This window comes from Salmo salar, chromosome 27 (genome assembly GCF_965601325.2).
Source record: "Salmo salar chromosome 27, fSalSal1, whole genome shotgun sequence".
Lineage (NCBI taxonomy): Eukaryota > Metazoa > Chordata > Actinopteri > Salmoniformes > Salmonidae > Salmo > Salmo salar.
Genome location: NC_138317.1, coordinates 31,527,501 through 31,550,922, shown reverse-complemented (window position 1 = coordinate 31,550,922; position 23,422 = coordinate 31,527,501). Strand labels below are relative to the sequence as shown.

Genomic DNA, 23,422 nt, shown 5'->3' with positions numbered 1-23,422 from the left:
ATCCACGCCCCTACTTTTTTTTAAGGTATCTGTATTCCCAGTAATGTGAAATGCATAGATTGGGGCCTAATTAATTTATTTCAATTGACTGATTTTCTTTTATGAAATGTAGCTCAGTAAAATCTTTGAAGTTGTTGCATATTGCATTTACATGAGTGAATAAAGGGAGGGAGAGGCCATTAAAGAAGGAGAAAAAGAGTGGGCACGAGAAGGTGTTAGAGGAGGAGAGTGAGGGTGGGAAAATGAGTCAGGTGTGATCACACAGTGACTAAAGCTTCTCTCCTCAACTGACACATTGGGGCTCTGAAGTCAGCTGATGAGTTTTAGAGACTGTAGAGAAAGAAACACAGTTCTTATTCTGACTGGTGACGACCATGAAGGCTATAAAGCAGGTCAATCAGAATAGAAACTTCAGGCGGTGTGGATCTTTTGTGTGCGCCCATATGTGCAAGAGACCAAGATGCATATAGCTGCCAAAGTTTGATTTATCCAGCTATTCAGATTGTTTGTTGAATGTAGCTTTCAAAACACATTATATACTGAGCTATCATAACAGATTATATATTGAGCTATCAAAACAGATGATATACTGAGCTATCAAAACAGATGATGTATTGAGCTATCAAAACACATTCTATATTGAGGTATCAGAATGAGTGATTTAGGAGATCGCATGTGTTGTGTGAATCTATCAAAATGTGTGTAAGGTGTTAACATTAAGCTCTGTAGAAAATGCATGAAGAGGTTTACTGATAGAATTCTAAACGCGACTGGTGTAGTCAGTATTCAGACCGAGCAATATTCTACTCTCTAGACTACAGAAATGTCTTGGGGTGTTTTCAGTCAGTTCATCCGAACTCGGTGCACTTAGTCAAGCATTTCCTGTACAACGAATGCTCCAAAACTCCGACCCCCACAGATTGTCTGCCTCCCAAATTGCACCCTATTTCCAACATATGGCGGCAGGTAGCCTAGTGGTTAGAGCGTTGGACTAGTAACCGAAAGGTTGCAAGATCAAATTCCCAAGCTGACAAGGTAAAAATCTGTAATTCTGCCCCTGAACAAGGCAGTTAACCCACTGTTCCTAGGTCGTCATTGAAAATAAGAATTTGTTCTTAACTGACGTGCCTAGTTAAATAAAGGTAAAATAAAAAATACAAGGCATTATGGGTACTGGTCAAAAGTAGTGCTGTATGTAAGGAATAGGGTGTCATTTGGGATGCATCCTGTGTGTTACAACCCTGACCAACAGCAGTCTAACCCACAGGCTCTTTCCTCATACCTCAGCGTTGTGTGTGTCTGTGTGTCTCATACCTCAGCGTTGTGTGTGTCTGTGTGTCTCATACCTCAGCGTTGTGTGTGTCTCATACCTCAGCGGTGGGAAACTCTGGGCTTTCAGTAATGTATTATTTTATAGTCAGTGGTTGGCACATATATCTCTGCTCAACTCTGCTAGTCATTAAAAGATACTGAGGAAATGTCAAGGAGGTATAATATGTCCTGGGGAGGGAGTAATCATCCCCACTTACTCTTGACACACACAGACCCTCACCAGTCAGGATTACAGGAGTATTGGGAGCACAAGGTTCTATTTGGAGAACCTTGAGCTTGATAACTCATAATTCTGATTCCAGAATTCAATATTCTCATTCTGGAGTGTAGCGGTTCTCAATGGTGACCTGCTGATTAACACCTGGACTGTACATTTCACCTTCCTCCGTCTGTCCCTCCGTCCGTCCGTCTGTCCCTCCGTCCGTCCATCCATCCGTCCGTCCCTTCGTCTGTCCCTAAGTCCGTCCCTCCGTCCGTCCCTCCGTCTGTCCCTTCCTCCGTCCGTCCGTCTGTCCCTCCGTCCGTCCATCCATCCGTCTGTCCCTTCGTCTGTCCCTAAGTCCGTCCCTCCGTCCGTCCCTCCGTCTGTCCCTTCCTCCGTCCCTCCGTCTGTCCCTCCGTCTGTCCCTCCGTCCGTCCCACCGGTCAACACTTCCGGAGTCAAGAGGAGTGGGTATCCAACATTCCCACTGGCAGAACCTGGCATTGTAAACTTCCAGAGAGTGTTCTCATGGCAGAGCGGAATGATAGCCCTCTTAAAGCCAATGTGGTAAACGTATAAATGAAACGACTCCTCCCTACCCTCTCCCTATTTCACTGCAGGGGAATTACCCTAATATGTTGTGTGTGTCTTGCTGGTTAGTGTAATAGGAGTGTTAAGATAATGACGCCTAAATTACTGTTTAGTGACACAATCATATTGTATCCATCTCCAGCTGTTATTATGACCAGAGGGAGAGAAAGAGGAGATAGGAGGTGGGTTGAATCCCTATAGATTCAGGATTTTAGTATGAGAATTTAATGTTAGAAAAAAAGCTTGTTTCCATGTGATGAGTATGTGTGGTAGATGTGTGTGTGTGTGTGTGCATGCTTGTGTATGTACACTAACACTGGTATCACAGGAGGTTGGTGGCACCTTAATTGGGGAGGATGGGCTCGTGGTAATGGCTGGAGTGGAATAAGTGGAATGGTATCAACAACATCAAACATGGTTTCCATGTGTGTGATACCATTCCATTTGCTCCGTTCCAGCCATTATTATGAGCCGTCCTCCCCTCAGCAGCCTCCACTGACTGGTGTGCGTGTCTGTGTCTGTGTCTGTGTGTGTGTGTGTGTATGTGTGTGTGTGTGTGTGTGTGTGTGTGTGTGTGTGTGTGTGTGTGTGTGTGTGTGTGTGTGTGTGTGTGTGTGTGTGTGTGTGTGTGTGTGTGTGTGTGTGTGTGTGTGTGTGTGAGTGAGAACAGGCCAGATGATGATCTGGGGAACAGATTGAGAATGAGATGGCTAACACATCTCTGTGTGCCTCAGTTCATTTATTCAGCCTAGTGTCTCTCCAGGCCCATGCAAATGAGATGGAATGGGAGAGGATGACAAGCATACAGACAGGCTACACACACACACATCAATACACACACACACCTCATTACACACACACATCAATACACACACACACCTCAATACACACACACACACCTCAAACATGCACGCGCACAAACTCCATACACACAGACATACTGTAGTCATATACTGAGACCAGCCACCCAGAAAGCTGATTAAACTGAGGAGTATTTCTGTCTGTAATACAGCCCTTTTGTGGTGAAAACGAATTCTGATTGTCTGGGCTTTGCTCCCAAGTGGGTGGGCTTATGTGCACCCTTGACCATGTGAAATCCATAGATTAGGGCCCAATGAATTTATTTCAATTGACTGATTTCCTTATATGAACTTTAACTCAGTAAAATTATAGAAATTGTTGCATGTTGCGTTTATATTTTTGTTCAGAATAAAATGCATCTCATGGTATATTTAAGCAATAAGGCCTGAGGAGGTGTGGTATATGGCCAATATACCACGGCTAAGGGCTGTTCTTATGCATAACGCAACACAGCCCTTAGCCGTGGTATATTGACCATATACCACAAACCCTGAGGTGCCTTATTGCTATTATAAACTGGTTACCAACGTAATTAGAGCAGTAAAAATACATGTTTTGTCATGCCCGTGGTATACGGTCTGATATACCATGGCTGTCTCCATTGTGTTCTGATGGCTCCACTCCCTCTCCATTGTGTTCTGATGGCTCCTCTCTCTCTCCATTGTGTTCTGATGGCTCCTCTCTCTCTCTCCATTGTGTCTTGATGGCCCCTCTCTCTCTCCATTGTGTTCTGATGGCTCCTCTCTCTCTCCATTGTGTTCTGATGGCTCCTCTCTCTCTCCATTGTGTTCTGATGGCTCTCTCTCCATTGTGTCTTGATGGCCCCTCTCTCTCTCCATTGTGTTCTGATGGCTCCTCTCTCTCTCCATTGTGTTCTGATGGCTCCACTCTCTCTCCATTGTGTTCTGATGGCTCCTCTCTCTCTCCATTGTGTTCTGATGGCTCCTTTCTCTCTCCATTGTGTTCTGATGGCTCCTCTCTCTCTCCATTGTGTTCTGATGGCTCCACTCTCTCTCTCTCTCTCTCCATTGTGTCCTGATGGCTCCTCTCTCTCCATTGTGTCCTGATGGCTCCAGTCTCTCTCCATTGTGTTCTGATGGCTCCACTCTCTCTCCATTGTGTTCTGATGGCTCCAGTCTCTCTCCATTTTGTCCTGATGGCTCCAGTCTCTCTCCATTGTGTTCTGATTGCTCCTCTCTCTCTCCATTGTGTTCTGATGGCTCCTCTTTCTCTCCATTGTGTTCTGATGGCTCCTCTCTCTCTCCATTGTGTTCTGATGGCTCCTCTCTCTCTCCATTGTGTTCTGATGGCTCCTCTCTCTCTCCATTGTGTTCTGTAATGGGAGCAACCAGGAGCTGATCCTGGTAGCTATAAACATTAATACTGACATCACAGCTAATCCCTGCTATCCCAATGCCAGAGGAGAGAAAGACTGCTCGCACACACTCTCACAGGAAAACACAAGAACACACACACTCTGCACTGTGGGAGAGTTATTGTACATATCCTCTGGAAGAACGAAGCACATGTAGTTTGTTTGTGTGTGTGTGAACTAAACAAAAGCCAGACAGTGTTAAGTTGAGGTTTGAGGCTATGAGTTCCGGTTTAACCAGCAGCATATTTAGCTGCTGTGTTATTATTTCATTCTAACTATAATATCTAAATAATGCTCTCTCTCTCTCTGCCCCCCCATTCCCATTCCCACTCCTCTATCTCTCTCTCTGCCCCCCGTTCTTACTCCTCTCTCTCTCTCTCTCTCTCTCTCTCTCTCTCTCTCTCTCTCTCTCTCTCTCTCTCTCTCTCACATTGCCAAAGCAAGTGAGGTAGATAATATACAAAAATGAAATAAACAATAAAAATTAACAGTATGTCTATAAACAGTGTTGTAACAATGTACAGATGGTTAAAGTACACAAGGGAAAATAAATAAGCATAAATATGGGTTGTATTTACAATGGTGTTTGTTCTTCACTGGTTGCCCTTTTCTTGTGGCAAGAGGTCACAAATCTTGCTGCTGTGATGGCACACTGTGGAATTTCACCCAGTAGGTATGGGAGTTCATCAAAATTGGGTTTGTTTTCTAAATCTTTGTGGATCTGTGTAATCTGAGGGAAATATATGTCTCTAATATGGTCATACGTTGGGCAGGAGGTTAGGAAGTGCAGCTCAGTTTCCAACTCATTTTGTGGGCAGTGTGCACATAGCACTTCTCTTGAGAGCCAGGTCTGCCTACGGCGGCCTTTCTCAATAGCAAGGCTATGCTCACTGAGTCTGTACATAGTCAAAGCTTTCCTTAAGTTTGGGTCAGTCACATTGGTCAGGTATTCTGCCACTGTGCACTCTCTGTTTAGGGCCAAATAGCATTCTAGTTTGCTCTGTTTATTTGTTACTTCTTTCCAATGTGTCAAGTAATTATCTTTTAGTTTTCTCATGATTTGGTTGGGTCTAATTGTGCTGCTGTCCTGGGGCTCTGTGGGGTGTGTTTGTGTTTGTGAACGTGAACAGAGCCCCAGGACCAGCTTGCTGAGGGGACTCTTCTCCAGCTTCATCTCTCAGTAGGTGATGGCTTTGTTATGGAAGGTTTGGGAATTGCTTCCTTTTAGGTGGTTGTAGAATTTAACGGCTCTTTTATGGATTTTGATAATTAGTGGGTATCGGCCTAATTCTGCTCTGCATGCATTATTTGGTGTTTTATGTTGTACACGGAGGATATTTTTGCAGAATTCTGCATGCAGAGTCTCAACTTGGTGTTTGTCCCATTTTGTGAATTCTTGGTTGGTGAGCGGACCCAGACCTCACAACCATAAAGGGCAATGGGTTCTATGACTGATTCAAGTATTTTTAGCCATATCCTAATTGGTATGTTGAATTTTATGTTCCTTTTGATGGCATAGAATGCCCTTCTTGCCTTGTCTCTCAGATCGTTCACAGCTTTGTGGAAGTTACCTGTGGTGCTGATGTTTAGGCCAAGGTATGTATAGTTTTTTGTGCGCTCTAAGGCAACGGGGACTAGATAGAATTTGTATTTGTGGTCCTAGCGACTGGACCTTTTTTGGAACACCATTATTTTGGTCTTACTGAGATTTACTGTCAGGGCCCAGGTCTGGCAGAATCTGTGCAGAATATCTAGGTGCTGCTGTAGGCCCTCCTTGGTTGGTGACAGAAGCACCAGATCATCAGCAAACAGTAGACATTTGACTTCAGATTCTAGTAGGGTGAGGCCAGGTGCTGCAGACTTTTCTAGTGCCCGTGCCAATTTGTTGATATATATATATTGAAGAGGGTGGGGCTTAAGCTGCATCCCTGTCTCACCCCACAGCCCTGTGGGAAGCAATGTGTGTGTTTTTTGCCTATTTTAACCGCACACTTGTTGTTTGTGTACATGGATTTTATAATATCGTATGTTTTACCCCCAACACCAGTTTCCATCAATCTGTATAGCAGACCCTCATGCCAAATTGAGTCGAAGGCTTTTTTGAAATCAACAAAGCTTGAGAAGACTTTGCCTTTGTTTTGGTTTGTTTGTTTGTCAATTAGGGTGTGCAGGGTGAATATGTGGTCTGTTGTACGGTAATTTGGTAAAAAGCCAATTTGACATTTGCTCGGTACATTGTTTTCACTGAGGAAATGTACGAGTCTGCTGTTAATGATAATGCAGAGGATTTTCCCAAGGTTGCTGTTGACGCATATCCTGCGGTAGTTATTGAGGTCAAATTTGTCTCCACTTTTGTGGATTGGGGTGATCGGTCCTTGGTTCGAAATATTGGGGAATATGCCAGAGCTAAGGATGATGTTAAAGAGTTTTAGTATAGCCAATTGGAATTTGTTGTCTGTATATTTTATCATTTCATTTAGGATACCATCAACACAACAGGCCTTTTTGGGTTGGAGGTTTTTTATTTTGTCCTGTAGCTCATTCAATGTAATTGGAGAATCCAGTGGGTTCTGGTAGTCTTTAATAGTTGATTCTAAGATTTGTATTTGATCATGTATATGTTTTTGCTCTTTGTTCTTTGTTATAGAGCCAAAAGGATTGGAGAAGTGGTTTATCCATACATCTCCGTTTTGGATAGATAATTCTTCGTGTTGTTGTTTGTTTAGTGTTTTCCAATTTTCCCAGAAGTGGTTAGAGTCTATGGATTCTTCAATCTCCCGCTCTCTTTCCCTCTGTCTCTCTCTCTCTCTGTCCCCCCGTTCCGACTCCTCTCTCTTTTCTCTCTCTCTCCCGCTCTCTTTCCCTCTGTCTCTCTCTCTCTCTGTCCCCCCGTTCCGACTCCTCTCTCTTTTCTCTCTCTCTCCCGCTCTCTTTCCCTCTCTCTCTCTCCCGCTCTCTTTCCCTCTGTCTCTCTCCCTCTCTCTCACTCTGTCCCCCCCGTTCTGACTCCTCTCTCTTTTCTCTCTCTCTCCCGCTCTCTTTCCCTCTGTCTCTCTCTCTCTCTGCCCCCCCGTTCTGACTCCTCTCTCTTTTCTCTCTCTCTCCCGCTCTCTTTCCCTCTGTCTCTCTCTCTCTGCCCCCCGTTCCGACTCCTCTCTCTTTTCTCTCTCTCTCCCGCTCTCTTTCCCTCTGTCTCTCTCCCTCTCTCTCACTCTGTCCCCCCCGTTCTGACTCCTCTCTCTTTTCTCTCTCTCTCCCGCTCTCTTTCCCTCTGTCTCTCTCCCTCTCTCTCTCTCTCTGCCCCCCCGTTCCAACTCCTCTCTCTTTTCTCTCTCTCTCCCGCTCTCTTTCCCTCTGTATCTCTCTCTCTCTCTCTCTCTGCCCCCCCGTTCCGACTCCTCTCTCTTTTCTCTCTCTCTCCCGCTCTCTTTCCCTCTCTCTCTCTCCCGCTCTCTTTCCCTCTGTCTCTCTCCCTCTCTCTCACTCTGTCCCCCCCGTTCTGACTCCTCTCTCTTTTCTCTCTCTCTTTCCCTCTCTCTTTCCCTCTGTCTCTCTCTCTCTCTGCCCCCCGTTCCGACTCCTCTCTCTTTTCTCTCTCTCTCCCTCTCTCTTTCCCTCTGTATCTCTCCCTCTCTCTCTCTCTGCCCCCGTTCCGACTCCTCTCTCTTTTCTCTCTCTCTCCCTCTCTCTTTCCCTCTGTATCTCTCCCTCTCTCTCTCTCTGCCCCCCGTTCCGACTCCTCTCTCTTTTCTCTCTCTCTCTCCCTCTCTCTTTCCCTCTGTATCTCTCCCTCTTTCTCACTCTCTGCCCTCCGTTCTGACTCCTGTCTCTTTTCTCTCTCTCTCCCGCTCTCTTTCCCTCTGTATCTCTTTCTCTCTTTCCTACATACAGAGCTTGTGATTTATTTCTTGCTCACACACTTGACCTCCCGAAACCATAACCCTCTCTAACCGTAACCCTCTCTAACCGTAACCCTCTCTAACCGTAACCCTCTCTAACCATAACCCTCTCTAACCATAACCCTCTCTAACCATAACCCTCTCTAACCGTAACCCTCTCTAACCGTAACCCTCTCTAACCGTAACCCTCTCTAACCATAACCCTCTCTAACCGTAACCCTCTCTAACCATAACCCTCTCTAACTGTAACCCTCTCTAACCATAAAACTCTCTAACTATAACCGTAACCCTCTCTAACCATAACCCTCTCTAACTGTAACCCTCTCTAACCATAACCCTCTCTAACCATAAAACCCTCTAACTATAACCGTAACCCTCTCTAACCATAACCCTCTCTAACCATAACCCTCTCTAACCGTAACCCTCTCTAACCGTAACCCTCTCTAACTGTAACCCTCTCTAACTGTAACCCTCTCTAACCATAAAACTCTCTAACTATAACCGTAACCCTCTCTAACCATAACCCTCTCTAACCGTAACCCTCTCTAACCGTAACCCTCTCTAACCGTAACCCTCTCTAACCGTAACCCTCTCTAACCATATAACTCTCTAACTATAACCGCAACCCTCTCTAACCGTAACCCTCTCTAACCATAACCCTCTCTAACCATAACCCTCTCTAACCGTAACACTCTCTAACCGTAACCCTCTCTAACCGTAACCCTCTCTAACCATAAAACTCTCTAACTATAACCGTAACCCTCTCTAACCGTAACCCTCTCTAACCGTAACCCTCTCTAACCGTAAAACTCTCTAACTATAACCGTAACCCTCTCTATCCATAACCCTCTCTAACCATAACCCTCTCTAACCGTAACCCTCTCTAACCGTAACCCTCTCTAACCGTAACCCTCTCTAACCATAACCCTCTCTAACCATAACCCTCTCTAACCGTAACCCTCTCTAACCCTACACCCTCTCTAACCATAACCCTCTCTAACCGTAACCCTCTCTAACCGTAACCCTCTCTAACCGTAACCCTCTCTAACCATAAAACTCTCTAACTATAACCGTAACCCTCTCTAACCGTAACCCTCTCTAACTGTAACCCTCTCTAACCATAACCCTCTCTAACCATAAAACTCTCTAACTATAACCGTAACCCTCTCTAACCGTAACCCTCTCTAACCGTAACCCTCTCTAACCGTAACCCTCTCTAACCATAACCCTCTCTAACCATAACCCTCTCTAACCGTAACCCTCTCTAACCGTAACCCTCTCTAACCGTATAACTCTCTAACTATAACATTTTAGTCATTTAGCAGACGCTCTTATCCAGAGCGACTTACAGTAGTGAATGCATACATTTCATACATTTTTTTTTCTGTGCTGGCCCCCCGTGGGAAACGAACCCACAACCCTGGTGTTGCAAACACCATGCTCTACCAACTGAGCTACAGGGAAGGCTGTAGGAAGGCTGTAACCGTAACCCTCTCTAACCGTAACCCTCTCTAACCATAAAACTCTCTAACTATAACCGTAACCCTCTCTAACCATAACCCTCTCTAACCATAACCCTGTCTAACCATAACCCTCTCTAACCGTAACCCTCTCTAACCATAACCCTCTCTAACCGTAACCCTCTCTAACCGTAACCCTCTCTAACCGTAACCCTCTCTAACCATAACCGTAACCCTCTCTAACCGTAACCCGCTCTAACCGTAACCCTCTCTAACCATAACCCTCTCTAACCATAACCATAACCCTCTCTAACCATAACCCTCTCTAACCGTAACCCTCTGTAACCCTCTCTAACCATAACCCTCTCTAACCATAACCCTCTCTAACCATAACCCTCTCTAACCGTAACACTCTCTAACCATAACCCTCTCTAACCGTAACCCTCTCTAACCATAAAACTCTCTAACTATAACCGTAACCCTCTCTAACCGTAACCCTCTCTAACCGTAACCCTCTCTAACCATAACCCTCTCTAACTATAACCGAAACCCTCTCTAACCGTAACCCTCTCTAACCATAACCCTCTCTAACCATAAAACTCTCTAACTCTAACCATAACCCTCTCTAACCATAACCCTCTCTAACCCTAACCTTCTCTAACCATAACCATAACCCTCTCTAACCGTAACCCTCTCTAACCGTAACCCTCTCTAACCATAACCCTCTCTAACCATAACCCTCTCTAACCCTAACCCTCTCTAACCATGACCCTCTATAACCCTACACCCTCTCTAACCATAACCCTCTCTAACCATAACCCTCTCTAACCATAACCCTCTCTAACCCTAACCCTCTCTAACCATAACCCTCTCTAACCCTACACCCTCTCTAACCATAACCCTCTCTAACCATAACCGTAACCCTCTCTAACCATAACCCTCTCTAACCATAACCCTCTCTAACAATAACCCTCTCTAACCATAACCCTCTCTAACTATAACCCTCTCTAACCCTACACCCTCTCTAACCATAACCCTCTCTAACTGTAACGCTCTCTCCCTACATACTACTTTGCTTTCTCACTCACACATATTCCCCTTATTTTCATCCTCTTTTTGTGTCTCTACCACTCACACCCACCCATACACACACACACACTCACCCTCCTCCACAACCACTCACACACACTCACCCTCCTCCACAACCACTCACACACACTCACCCTCCTCCACACTCACACCCACTCACCCTCCTCCACAACCACTCACACACACTCACCCTCCTCCACACTCACACCCACTCACCCTCCTCCACACTCACACCCACTCACCCTCCTCCACACTCACACCCACTCACCCTCCTCCACACTCACACCCACTCACCCTCCTCCACACTCACACCCACTCACCCTCCTCCACACTCACACCCACTCACCCTCCTCCACACACACACCCACTCACCCTCCTCCACACACACACCCCCCACACCCACCCATACATAACCACTCACACCCACTCACCCTCCTCCACACACACACCCCCCACACCCACCCATACACATACACAACCACACACACACCCCCATACACACAACCACACCCCCCCACACACAACCACACCCCCCCACACACACACAACCACACACACACACACACACACACACACACAGCCACACACACACACACACACACACCCACACCCACACATACACAACCACACACCCCCCCACACTCACACACACACACACCCCCCACACCCACCCATACACATACACAACCACCCACACCCCCCCACACACACAACCACCCACACCCCCCCACACACACAACCATACACACACACCCCCCACACACACAACCACACACACCCCACATACACAACCACACACACACACACACACACACACACACCCACACATACACAACCTCACACCCCCCCACACTCACACACACACCCCACACACACACAACCACACGCAACCACACACACACCCACACCCACACACACAACCACACATACCCCCCACACACAACCACACATACCCCCCCCACACACAACCACACATACCCCCCCACACACACAACCACACATACCCCCCACACACACAACCACACATACCCCCCCACACACACAACCACACATACCCCCCCACACACACAACCACACATACCCCCCCCACATACACAACCACACATACCCCCCCCACATACACAACCACACATACCCCCCCCCACACACAACCACACATACCCCCCCACACACACAACCACACATACCCCCCACATACACAACCACACATACCCCCCCACATACACAACCACACATACCCCCCCACATACACAACCACACATACCCCCCCCACACACACACTTACTCACTCTCTCACACACGTTCTCTTTCTCTCTCCAGAGGTGTCTGTGTCCTCAGTGCTGTGTCTGTCGTCAGTGAGAGAGTTACCAGTCCAGGTGAGGGAGCTGTATGGTCAGGGCTTTGTCCTGGTGGCTGTCCATCCCTTCGTCCACCCTTGTGGCCCCAGGCCCGCACGCATCCAACGCCAGCTACACAGAGCTGTCCTCATCAGAGAGACACAGAGGTATGGAAACACACACACACACACACACACACACACACACACACACACACACACACACACACACACACACACACAGAGGTACGGAGACATATATACACACACACTCTCATTTCCTGCAACCAACGCCTGCTACACAGAACACCGAGACACATAGTTAGGGAAGGCCTCTGGATTCTATTCTCACCTGCAGGAGCCTCATCTGAATTCTATTCTCACCTGCAGGAGCCTCATCTGAATTCTATTCTCACCTGCAGGAGCCTCATCTGAATTCTATTCTCACCTGCAGGAGCCTCATCTGAATTCTATTCTCACCTGCAGGAGCCTCATCTGAATTCTATTCTCACCTGCAGGAGCCTCATCTGAATTCTATTCTCACCTGCAGGAGCCTCATCTGAATTCTATTCTCACCTGCAGGAGCCTCATCTGAATTCTATTCTCACTTGCAGGAGCCTCATCTGAATTCTATTCTCACCTGCAGGAGCCTCATCTGAATTCTATTCTCACCTGCAGGAGCCTCATCTGAATTCTATTCTCACTTGCAGGAGCCTCATCTGAATTCTATTCTCACCTGCAGGAGCCTCATCTGAATTCTATTCTCACCTGCAGGAGCCTCATCTGAATTCTATTCTCACTTGCAGGAGCCTCATCTGAATTCTATTCTCACCTGCAGGAGCCTCATCTGAATTCTATTCTCACCTGCAGGAGCCTCATCTGAATTCTATTCTCACCTGCAGGAGCCTCATCTGAATTCTATTCTCACTTGCAGGAGCCTCATCTGAATTCTATTCTCACCTGCAGGAGCCTCATCTGAATTCTATTCTCACCTGCAGGAGCCTCATCTGAATTCTATTCTCACTTGCAGGAGCCTCATCTGAATTCTATTCTCACCTGCAGGAGCCTCATCTGAATTCTATTCTCACCTGCAGGAGCCTCATCTGAATTCTATTCTCACCTGCAGGAGCCTCATCTGAATTCTATTCTCACCTGCAGGAGCCTCATCTGAATTCTATTCTCACCTGCAGGAGCCTCATCTGAATTCTATTCTCACCTGCAGGAGCCTCATCTGAATTCTATTCTCACCTGCAGGAGCCTCATCTGAATTCTATTCTCACCTGCAGGAGCCTCATCTGAATTATATACTTTCCCACAAAATCTGTGAAATCTGAGCAGAATCCTATTTTCACACTGAGGATTCTCGGCAGAGATCTATTCTCACCCGTGTAATTCTTGAAGCATACTGTATGTGTAGATAGGGAACTGTATACAGTGTGTGGCAGGCCCATGCATATAGACATGCTCACACTTAGAAATGTAAACTGTTCTCTACTTCCACACATACTGTATATGCTTACACAAATACACACACACACAATCTTTCCATCATACTCACACGTGTGCGTGCGTAGACACATACACACACACAGTTGGGTGATCCTGCCAATTGGCACTTGTCACCGTGGCGACGACTGATTGCATCATCAGCACCTGCCGGAGGGGAACAATGTGCTAGGATAGGGGAACCATGAGGCCTCCTGTTCTCCTTTTATCTCTCCATCTCTCTCCAACCCTCTATCCTCCACTCTTTCCTCCTTTTATCTCTCCATCTCTCTCAACCCTCTATCCTCCACTCTTTCCTCCTTTTATCTCTCCATCTCTCTCCAACCCTCTATCCTCCACTCTTTCCTCCTTTTATCTCTCCATCTCTCTCAACCCTCTATCCTTCTCTCTCCTCCTTTTATCTCTCCATCTCTCTCCAACCCTCTATCCTCCACTCTTTCCTCCTTTTATCTCTCCATCTCTCTCAACCCTCTATCCTCCACTCTTTCCTCCTTTTATCTCTCCATCTCTCTCGACCCTCTATCCTCCACTCTTTCCTCCTTTTATCTCTCCATCTCTCTCCAACCCTCTATCCTCCACTCTTTCCTCCTTTTATCTCTCCATCTCTCTCAACCCTCTATCCTTCTCTCTCCTCCTTTTATCTCTCCATCTCTCTCCAACCCTCTATCCTCCACTCTTTCCTCCTTTTATCTCTCCATCTCTCTCCAACCCTCTATCCTCCACTCTTTCCTCCTTTTATCTCTCAATCTCTCTCCAACCCTCTATCCTCCACTCTTTCCTCCTTTTATCTCTCCATCTCTCTCAACCCTCTATCCTCCACTCTTTCCTCCTTTTATCTCTCCATCTCTCTCCAACCCTCTATCCTCCACTCTTTCCTCCTTTTATCTCTCCATCTCTCTCAACCCTCTATCCTCCACTCTTTCCTCCTTTTATCTCTCCATCTCTCTCAACCCTCTATCCTCCACTCTTTCCTCCTTTTATCTCTCCATCTCTCTCAACCCTCTATCCTCCACTCTTTCCTCCTTTTATCTCTCCATCTCTCTCAACCCTCTATCCTCCACTTTCCTCCTTTTATCTCTCCATCTCTCTCAACCCTCTATCCTCCACTCTTTCCTCCTTTTATCTCTCCATCTCTCTCAACCCTCTATCCTCCACTCTTTCCTCCTTTTATCTCTCCATCTCTCTCCAACCCTCTATCCTCCACTCTTTCCTCCTTTTATCTCTCCATCTCTCTCAACCCTCTATCCTCCACTCTTTCCTCCTTTTATCTCTCAATCTCTCTCCAACCCTCTATCCTCTCTCCTCCTTTTATCTCTCCATCTCTCTCCAACCCTCTATCCTCCACTCTTTCCTCCTTTTATCTCTCCATCTCTCTCAACCCTCTATCCTTCTCTCTCCTCCTTTTATCTCTCCATCTCTCTCCAACCCTCTATCCTCCACTCTTTCCTCCTTTTATCTCTCCATCTCTCTCCAACCCTCTATCCTCTCTCCTCCTTTTATCTCTCCATCTCTCTCAACCCTCTATCCTCTCTCCTCCTTTCATTTCTACATTTCCTTTTCCACCATCCTCCTCTTTTACCCTCTACTTTTATGATCCCTTCGTCACTTGCATCCCATTTTCCTCTATTCTCCTCTTCTCTCTCCATCATTTCATCTCTCCCCTTTTTTCCAGACTGTATCCTCCTCTTATCTCTCCTCCTCTCATCCCTCCATTATCACCATTCTCCTTTCTTCCATTCTCTAAAGCACAATAGATTACTAAGATCCAGAATACAAACATGATTATCTATTTTATTCAGGCCTTCATCAGTCCTTTCTACACGTTCATGTCTTTCTACACGTTCATGTCTTTCTACACGTTCATGTCTTTCTACACGTTCATGTCTTTCTACACGTTCATGTCTTTCTACACGTTCATGTCTTTCTACACGTTCATGTCTTTCTACACGTTCATGTCTTTCTACACGTTCATGTCTTTCTACACGTTCACGTCTTTCTACACGTTCACGTCTTTCTACACGTTCACGTCTTTCTACACGTTCACGTCTTTCTACACGTTCACGTCTTTCTACACGTTCACGTCTTTCTACACGTTCATGTCTTTCTACACGTTCATGTCTTTCTACACGTTCATGTCTTTCTACACGTTCATGTCTTTATTGGAGAAGAAAGTAAGACTGTGTCCTAAATGGCTATTCCCTACATAGTGCACTCATTTTGACCATAGCCATATGGGCCTCTATGAGCCCTGCAAAAGTAGTGCACTATATAGGGAATAGGGTACATAAATGTCCGCTGATGTCTTCCTTCATCCCTCTTTCATTTCTCTCTATCCAGTTCAGAGAACCAGCTGAAGTGGGCGGGGCTTCGCCTGGAGACAGACGTGTGTGTGGCGGGTCAACAGGCCCCTGACCCAGAAGTCATCCAGAACTACGTGAAGAAGGTCAGCCCTGCCCATTAATCCTAATGCACAGATCTAGGATCAGCTTACTACCTACACTCAGCTCCACTCTGGGAGAAGTTACCCATAGGCACAGATCTAGCATCAGCTTACTACTTACACTCAGCTCCACTCTGGGAGAAGTTACCCATAGGCACAGATCTAGCATCAGCTTACTACTTACACTCAGCTCCACTCTGGGAGAAGTTACCCATAGGCACAGATCTAGCATCAGCTTACTACTTACACTCAGCTCCACTCTGGGAGAAGTTACCCATAGGCACAGATCTAGCATCAGCTTACTACTTACACTCAGCTCCACTCTGGGAGAAGTTACCCATAGGCACAGATCTAGCATCAGCTTACTACTTACACTCAGCTCCACTCTGGGAGAAGTTACCCATAGGCACAGATCTAGCATCAGCTTACTACTTACACTCAGCTCCACTCTGGGAGAAGTTACCCATAGGCACAGATCTAGCATCAGCTTACTACTTACACTCAGCTCCACTCTGGGAGAAGTTACCCATAGGCACAGATCTAGCATCAGCTTACTACTTACACTCAGCTCCACTCTGGGAGAAGTTACCCATAGGCACAGATCTAGGATCAACAAATTCCTCCATACGTTTTAATCGTAGCCCTTTACTCTCGGGTTGAAAATGGCAGATTTGGGTACTAATAAGTCTGAGTGAGGGAAATGCTGTACATTAAGAGGACTATGTATTTTGAAATATGAGATGTTGATGTCATACAAGCAAGCCAAACACCTGTGAGTCACATCACATCTCCAAATCATAAAACTCATGTCATATTGCAGGGTCAAGGTTTCTGATCACTATGTTTGATGTAGTTACCAGATGACATGTGGTCATGCCCTGGGATGTTCTGAACACAATGAGCTTGTGTTTGTTTATTTCACTTAAATGCACTCATGACTCCTTTTAATGCGCACCAAAATGCCAATCTGTTTCTCTGAGTTGCCTTGTGAAAGCCTAACACTGTACCTAACACTGTACCTAATCAATTTAATGTTATTTTAATCGACAAAAAATGTGCTTTCTTTCAAAAACAAGAACATTTCTAAGTGACTCCAAACTTTTGAAAAGTAGTGTAGCTCTATCCATATAGACCAATTCCCACAAATGGAAAGGGTTAAAGAGCCGATCCTTAGTTGGAATCCTCGCCTCTGTTTTGGTAAAAAGGTCAACGATGGGCCTGGAGAAATTCTAATTCATAGACCGAGCTATGGATTCAAGGACTGACCAATCCAAGATATCAAAATTATAGTTTAAAACATGTTTTGAGGCGCTACAGTGTTTGTTTACGTTTACATTGTTTACAAACAATGGAGTAAAACAAGCTAATATTATGGGTTCTGATGGGGTACGACAGTTGAACTAAAGTCATTAGGTGTTTATAAGTTACATTCTTCAAGAATCAATAGGTATATATCTTTAGTTTATAAGTAAAAACTGTATGTAGCAACTGCAGATTGTCCCTTTAAAGGGACATTACACTCTAAAATTCATCCCTAAATTTGAACCTTAATATTTGACAGAAAAATTCTAGTGGCAAGCTCATCCTAATTTCCTTGGATGCCTCCTTACTGGAAGAAGAGGAAGCCACTTTGACTATTGAGATGCCCCCTAATGTCACTATCAGCTGTGACATCATCGTTTAACCATCACAAACTCCCTCTTAGGCACTTATAGTAGTGAGTTCATCTCATTCTACAGCGACCATGAGAAGTGAACAGGCCTTATTGAGGAGATTTGCATGTGAGCAGGCGGAGCATAAAAGGGAGCGGTGATTGGATGGAAATGCACAGGGCTCAGTATAATGTGATATGGTCAGGCAGCGTGACATGAATAGGCAATCAGATAGCAGCCTGGCTGCTGGGGAATCACTGAAAAGAACCACGGACAGGACCCAATAGAAGAGTAGGGGACATTGATGGGTCTTCTCACACTGCAGGGTTTGGCACTTACTTCCTTATGACACACACACACACACGTGTGTCCTTCCGTACATGGACACACTAAACATGAATAAGTACATGTCAAGGAGGTATAATAAGCCTTTGGGTGGGATTGAGTAATAATCCCCACCACCCACATACATGTGACACACACACACACACACACACACACACACACACACACACACACACACACACACACACACACACACACACACACACACACACACACACACACACACACACACACTTTTGTATTTCTACTCACATCTTGACAGACTCAAGAGGTGGGCAGTGTCTGTTCACTGTCCCTCATCTTCATCTGCCTCCCCCCACAAAACTGTGTGTGTGTTGATTGTCATTGAAGGAGGGATGGTAATGGGGAAAGATGTCTCGTTATTATTGGTGGTAGTTAGCATTCTGTGTTCTCTCTAACGAGCCCCTCTCAAACTGTCAGCATTAATATCAACTGACAGTTAACCAGAGGAGCTCTGTGGGAGGGAGAGAGAGAATGACACACACACACACACGATAATGACAAACGCACATGCAGACCGTGGATAATGAGGTTCCTTTGTCATTAGAATACTTGGTCTTTCGGGATGATTAGGCTGTTTTCAGGGTGTTTGCAGAATGTCTGTAGTGTGTAAATGAGGCTGTGGGTATAACCCCAAGTAAGCGTAATGGCTACTGATTGAATATGATTTGTATCTATATGTGTATCGGGCATGTGAGAGTGTGTGTGTCCCCGTGTCCATCCCTTTCTGTGTGCTTGAGTGTACAGTACCAGTAAACATATGGAATCATGTAGTAACCAAAAAAGTGTTAAACAAATCAAAATATATTTTAGATTCTTCAAAGTAGCCACCCTTTGCCTGGATGACAGCTTTGCACCCTCTTGGCATTCTCTCAACCATCTTCATTAGGAATGCTTTTCCAACAGTCTTGAAGGAGTTCCCACATATGCTGAGCACTTGTTGGCTGCTTTTCCTTCACTCTGCGGTCCAACTCATCCCAAACCATCTCAATTGGGTTGAGGTTGGGTGATTGTGGAGGCCAGGTCATCTGACGCAGCACTCCATCACTCTCCTTATTGGTCAAATTGCCCTTTCACAGCCTGGAGATGTGTTTTGGGTCATTGTCCTGTTGAAAAACAAATGATAGTCCCACTAAGCGCAAACCAGATGGAATGACGTATCGCTGCAGAATGCTGTGTCACCAGCAAAGCACCCCCACACCATCACACCTCCTCCTCCATGCTTCACAGTGGGAACCACACATGCGTAGATCATCCACTCACCTACTCTGCGTCTCACAAAGACACGGCTGTTGGAACCAAAGTCTCAAATTTTGACTCATCAGACCAAAGGACAGATTTCCACTGGTCTAATGCCCATTGCTTGTGTTTCTTGGCCCAAGCAAGTCTCTTCTTATTATTAGTGTCCTTTAGTAGTGGTTTCTTTGTAGCAATTTGACCATGAAGGCCTGATTCACGCAGTCTCCTCTGAACAGTTGATGTTGAGATGTGTCTGTTATTTGAATTCTGTGAAGCATTTATTTGGGCTGCAATTTCTGAGGCTGGTAACTCTTATGAATTTATCCTCGGCAGCAGAGGTAATTCTGGGTCTTCCTTTCCTGTGGCGGTCCTCATGAGAGCCAGTTTCATCATAGCGCTTGATGGTTTTTGCAACTGCACTTGAACAAACTTTCAAAGTTTTTGACATTTTCCGATGTCTTAATGATGGACTGTCATTTCTCTTTGCTTGTTTGAGCTGTTCTTGCCATAATATGGACTTGGTCTTTTAGCAAATCTCCTGTACACCACCCCTACCTAGTCACACACAACTGATTGGCTCAAACACATTAAGAAGGAAAGAAATTCCACAAATTAACTTTTAACAAGGCACACCTGTTAATTGAAATGCATTCTAGATGACTGCCTCATGAACCTGGTTGAGAGAATGCCAAGAGGGTGCAAAGCTGTCATCAAGGCAAAGAGTGGCTACTTTGAAGAATCTCAAGTATAAAATATATTTGGATTTATTTAACACTTTTTGGGTTACTACATTATTCCATGTGTTATTTCATAGTTGTGATGTCTTCACTATTATTCTACAATGTAGAAAATAGTAAATATAAAGAAAAACCCTTGAATGAGAAGGTGTATCCAAACTTTTGACTGGTACTGTGTGTGTGTGTGTGTGTGTGTGTGTGTGTGTGTGTGTGTGTGTGTGTGTGTGTGTGTGTGTGTGTGTGTGTGTGTGTGTGTGTGTGTGTGTGTGTGTGTGTGTGTGTGTGTGTGTGTGTGTGTGTGTGTGTGTGTGTGTGTGTGTGTGTGTGTTTGTGTGTGTGTGTGTGTGTTTGTGTGTGTGTGTTTGTGTTTGTGTGTGTGTGTTTTTTGGACCAGATCCAGGACATGGCAGAGCAGGGTATGCTGTTTGTGGGCTTCCTGCAGCAGCCTGGCGGGGGACCCTGTTTCCTGGGGCACTTGGACCCTGAGGACCTGTCCTCCCTGCACTCCAGCCCCTCCCCCATACACAGACACCCCACCAGTCCCTCAGAACCCACGATACCGGATCCCAGCCCTACAGGCTCTGCAGAACCCCACCAGAATCTCCTAGAACCAGAACACGACCGGAACACAGAAGTGAAAACACCAGAACACAAGTTGGTTGAACTCAGAACAATTGAACAGAACCCTACAGATACCAGACAGGTGGAGCTGGACTTGAGCTCAACAGGACTGCCAGATCTCACACAGGACTCTACTCCAATAGAATCATCAAACAGAGAACACGACCACAGTACAGGCAAAATAGCCTCAATAGAAGACCAACCAAACCGCTGTCCAGATGAACCAGCAGACTCAGCAGAGAGACCCAGCCAAAGAGATCCAGAGAGTGACCAACAGAACCACAACCACGCCCCAACAGAACTCCCTGGCGACCGGGATCAACTACAGTCTAACAACACAATAGAGACCACATGTATAGAGAGACAACAGAATGAAAGCCAAGCAGACTTCATCAGGATTCTACTACCCAACTTCAGCCCAACAGAGTTAACACATGGACTTGGTGGTCCAGACGCAGACAGACAGTGCCAGGGAGACAGACAGAGTCTAAGCCCTCAGACACAGAACCACAAACAGAGACCGGAAATGGACCATGGCTCAGACAACCTGGTCCGGTCACCAGAACTAGACAACGGTGACCACGGGTCAGAGTCTGGGGCTGAGAGGGGGTGTAACCGTAGAAACGAGGGCACGGGCGGTGACCCGGATGAGCATCTGAGGAGCAGCAGAGTTCCGACCCACAACAACAACAATCACATCCGGGTCAAGAGTCCAGACAGAGAAAAGAGGGCTGCAGGGTCTCCACCAGCACAGAGCAGTGAGTGTGAAGTCTACTACTGTTGCCACTGGGTTATAGAGGTTGCTGTTGTGAGTTTATACTGAATATTACTGAATAATATAATATTGATTGATTTCAGACTTGTGTATAGTATTTAAAACTAATGCTATGTGTCTCTCTCTCTGTGTGTGTGTGTGTGTGTGTGTGTGTGTGTGTGTGTGTGTAGGGGTGCAGCTGTTTGCCCTGTACAACCACACAGGGGAGCTGTCCAGCTCTCTGAGGTTCTACTCCCTCAGGGTTCCGCTGCAGCTGCAGAGAGAGGCGGGGCTAGTAACGGAGGTTGACGCCCACTGGCTGGATCACATGACCCAGCATTTCACCAGCGGAGCTCACCTCATCGACGGCTTCTTTCACCTTGGAGACGACAATGGTATGTTTTGCACAATGTGTAATACAGTAGTAGCCATTTCAGTGAGGCCAGACTGTTTGGCTTGTCCATGAGCATTGCAGTTAAGAAGAGCACAAACAGCTCTTTGACAACGCTAGTGCTGTAGTGTTTACCATGGCGAACATACTTACAACTTTTGGAACGTAGGGGGAAATGGTAAAGGCCTACTTGGAAAGTGTGTAGGCTCAAGCTCACCCATGTTCCTTCACCCATGATGCGTGGAAGTACATCAAAGCTTATCCGTGTTCCTTCACCCATGATGCGTGGAAGTACATCAAAGCTTATCCGTGTTCCTTCACCCATGATGCGTGGAAGTACATCAAAGCTTATCCGTGTTCCTTCACCCATGATGCGTGGAAGTACATCAAAGCCAGAACGGATCAAATCTGTGGAAGAGATTCAACTGTAGCAGAAGTTGTTGAGTTTCTCTCTCTCTTTCAGACAGCGGGGTCTCCTCCGTGGACAGTGTATTCATCTTTCAGAGCTCCTCAGAAGAAACCGCACCCACTTCATACGACGCCATTGTGGTGGAGCAGTGGACCATTGTCGATGTGAGTGTGTGCGCGTGCGTGTAAATGTACGCGTGTGTGCACCCGAGCGACCATTGTCGACGTGTGCGTGACACTGTTTTTCTCCTCTCCAGGGTGTAGTGGTAAGGACAGACTACATACCCTTGCTCCAGTCTCTGGCTCCCTATGGATGGAGACTGACGTGTGTGCTGCCTACTCCCATCGTTAAGACCAACAGGTGCTGTCCCAACCCACCAGTCAGGAGCACTAGCATAGCACAGACTAATAGTTACACTATTTCTCTAAACCATACTAAACATTGGAACACTGCACATCATTTGGAACAAAATTACATTTCACATTATAAGATACAGTATAGGACTCAGAAGTTGTAATATCAAGTTCCAAGATGTGAAGCCAGTGGTGATGTGATGTACATTACGTTAATAGCACTGTTCTCTCCTTAGTGATGGCAGTTTGTCCACAAAGCAGATCCTTTTCCTCCAGAGACCTGCCTTGCAACGCAACAGGAAAGACTTCAAGGTTCCTCACTTTTTGGTTCTTCTAGTTCTCTGTCTGTCTTTCTCTCTCTCTATCACTCACTCTTTCCTTGTACCTTACACAATGCTGTGTCACAGTTGGTGTCATTCAAAAGTCATACTTCTAAATGTAGCTGTAGATAACCCAGCTGATATAGGCCTACTCTGGTTCTGTTAACACTCAGGGGGAGAGTTTTATGTTCTAAAAATAGTAATTTCTTAGTACATTACAGTCAAAAAGATAACTTTCTTCAGTCAATTCTTTGCCTTTAACTGTCCAATAGAGGCATCACAGAGATTTTTGTAGTCATTTGTCAGGTGTCTGAAGAGAGAGAGAAGGTTTATAGAAAGAAAAAAACATATCCTTAAAATGTCTATCTTTCAGAAGTTGAACCTCAGGGGTCGGAACAAGCCGAAGAAAAACTCTGCTGGAGAAATGCTAGAGAAGAAAGAGGAGAGAAAGGACACATCCCCAGTGATGGAGAGAGGGATGGATGGACA

The 23,422-nt window shown here is 45.8% G+C and overlaps 1 protein-coding gene across 1 annotated transcript in view; it reads left to right on the top strand.

The window, feature by feature from the left end:
- rftn1a (raftlin, lipid raft linker 1a) overlaps positions 1-23,422 on the top strand; it is a 45,087-nt gene that overhangs the window by 20,880 nt on the left and 785 nt on the right. Inside the window, exons 3-10 of the mRNA XM_014178386.3 lie at positions 12,130-12,313; positions 15,989-16,094; positions 20,480-21,464; positions 21,652-21,855; positions 22,315-22,424; positions 22,517-22,620; positions 22,850-22,925; positions 23,307-23,422. The exon at positions 23,307-23,422 is cut by the window's right edge and continues 785 nt beyond it. Coding sequence (XP_014033861.1) covers positions 12,130-12,313; positions 15,989-16,094; positions 20,480-21,464; positions 21,652-21,855; positions 22,315-22,424; positions 22,517-22,620; positions 22,850-22,925; positions 23,307-23,422 — 1,885 coding nt within the window. The remainder of the gene's footprint in view (positions 1-12,129; positions 12,314-15,988; positions 16,095-20,479; positions 21,465-21,651; positions 21,856-22,314; positions 22,425-22,516; positions 22,621-22,849; positions 22,926-23,306) is intronic.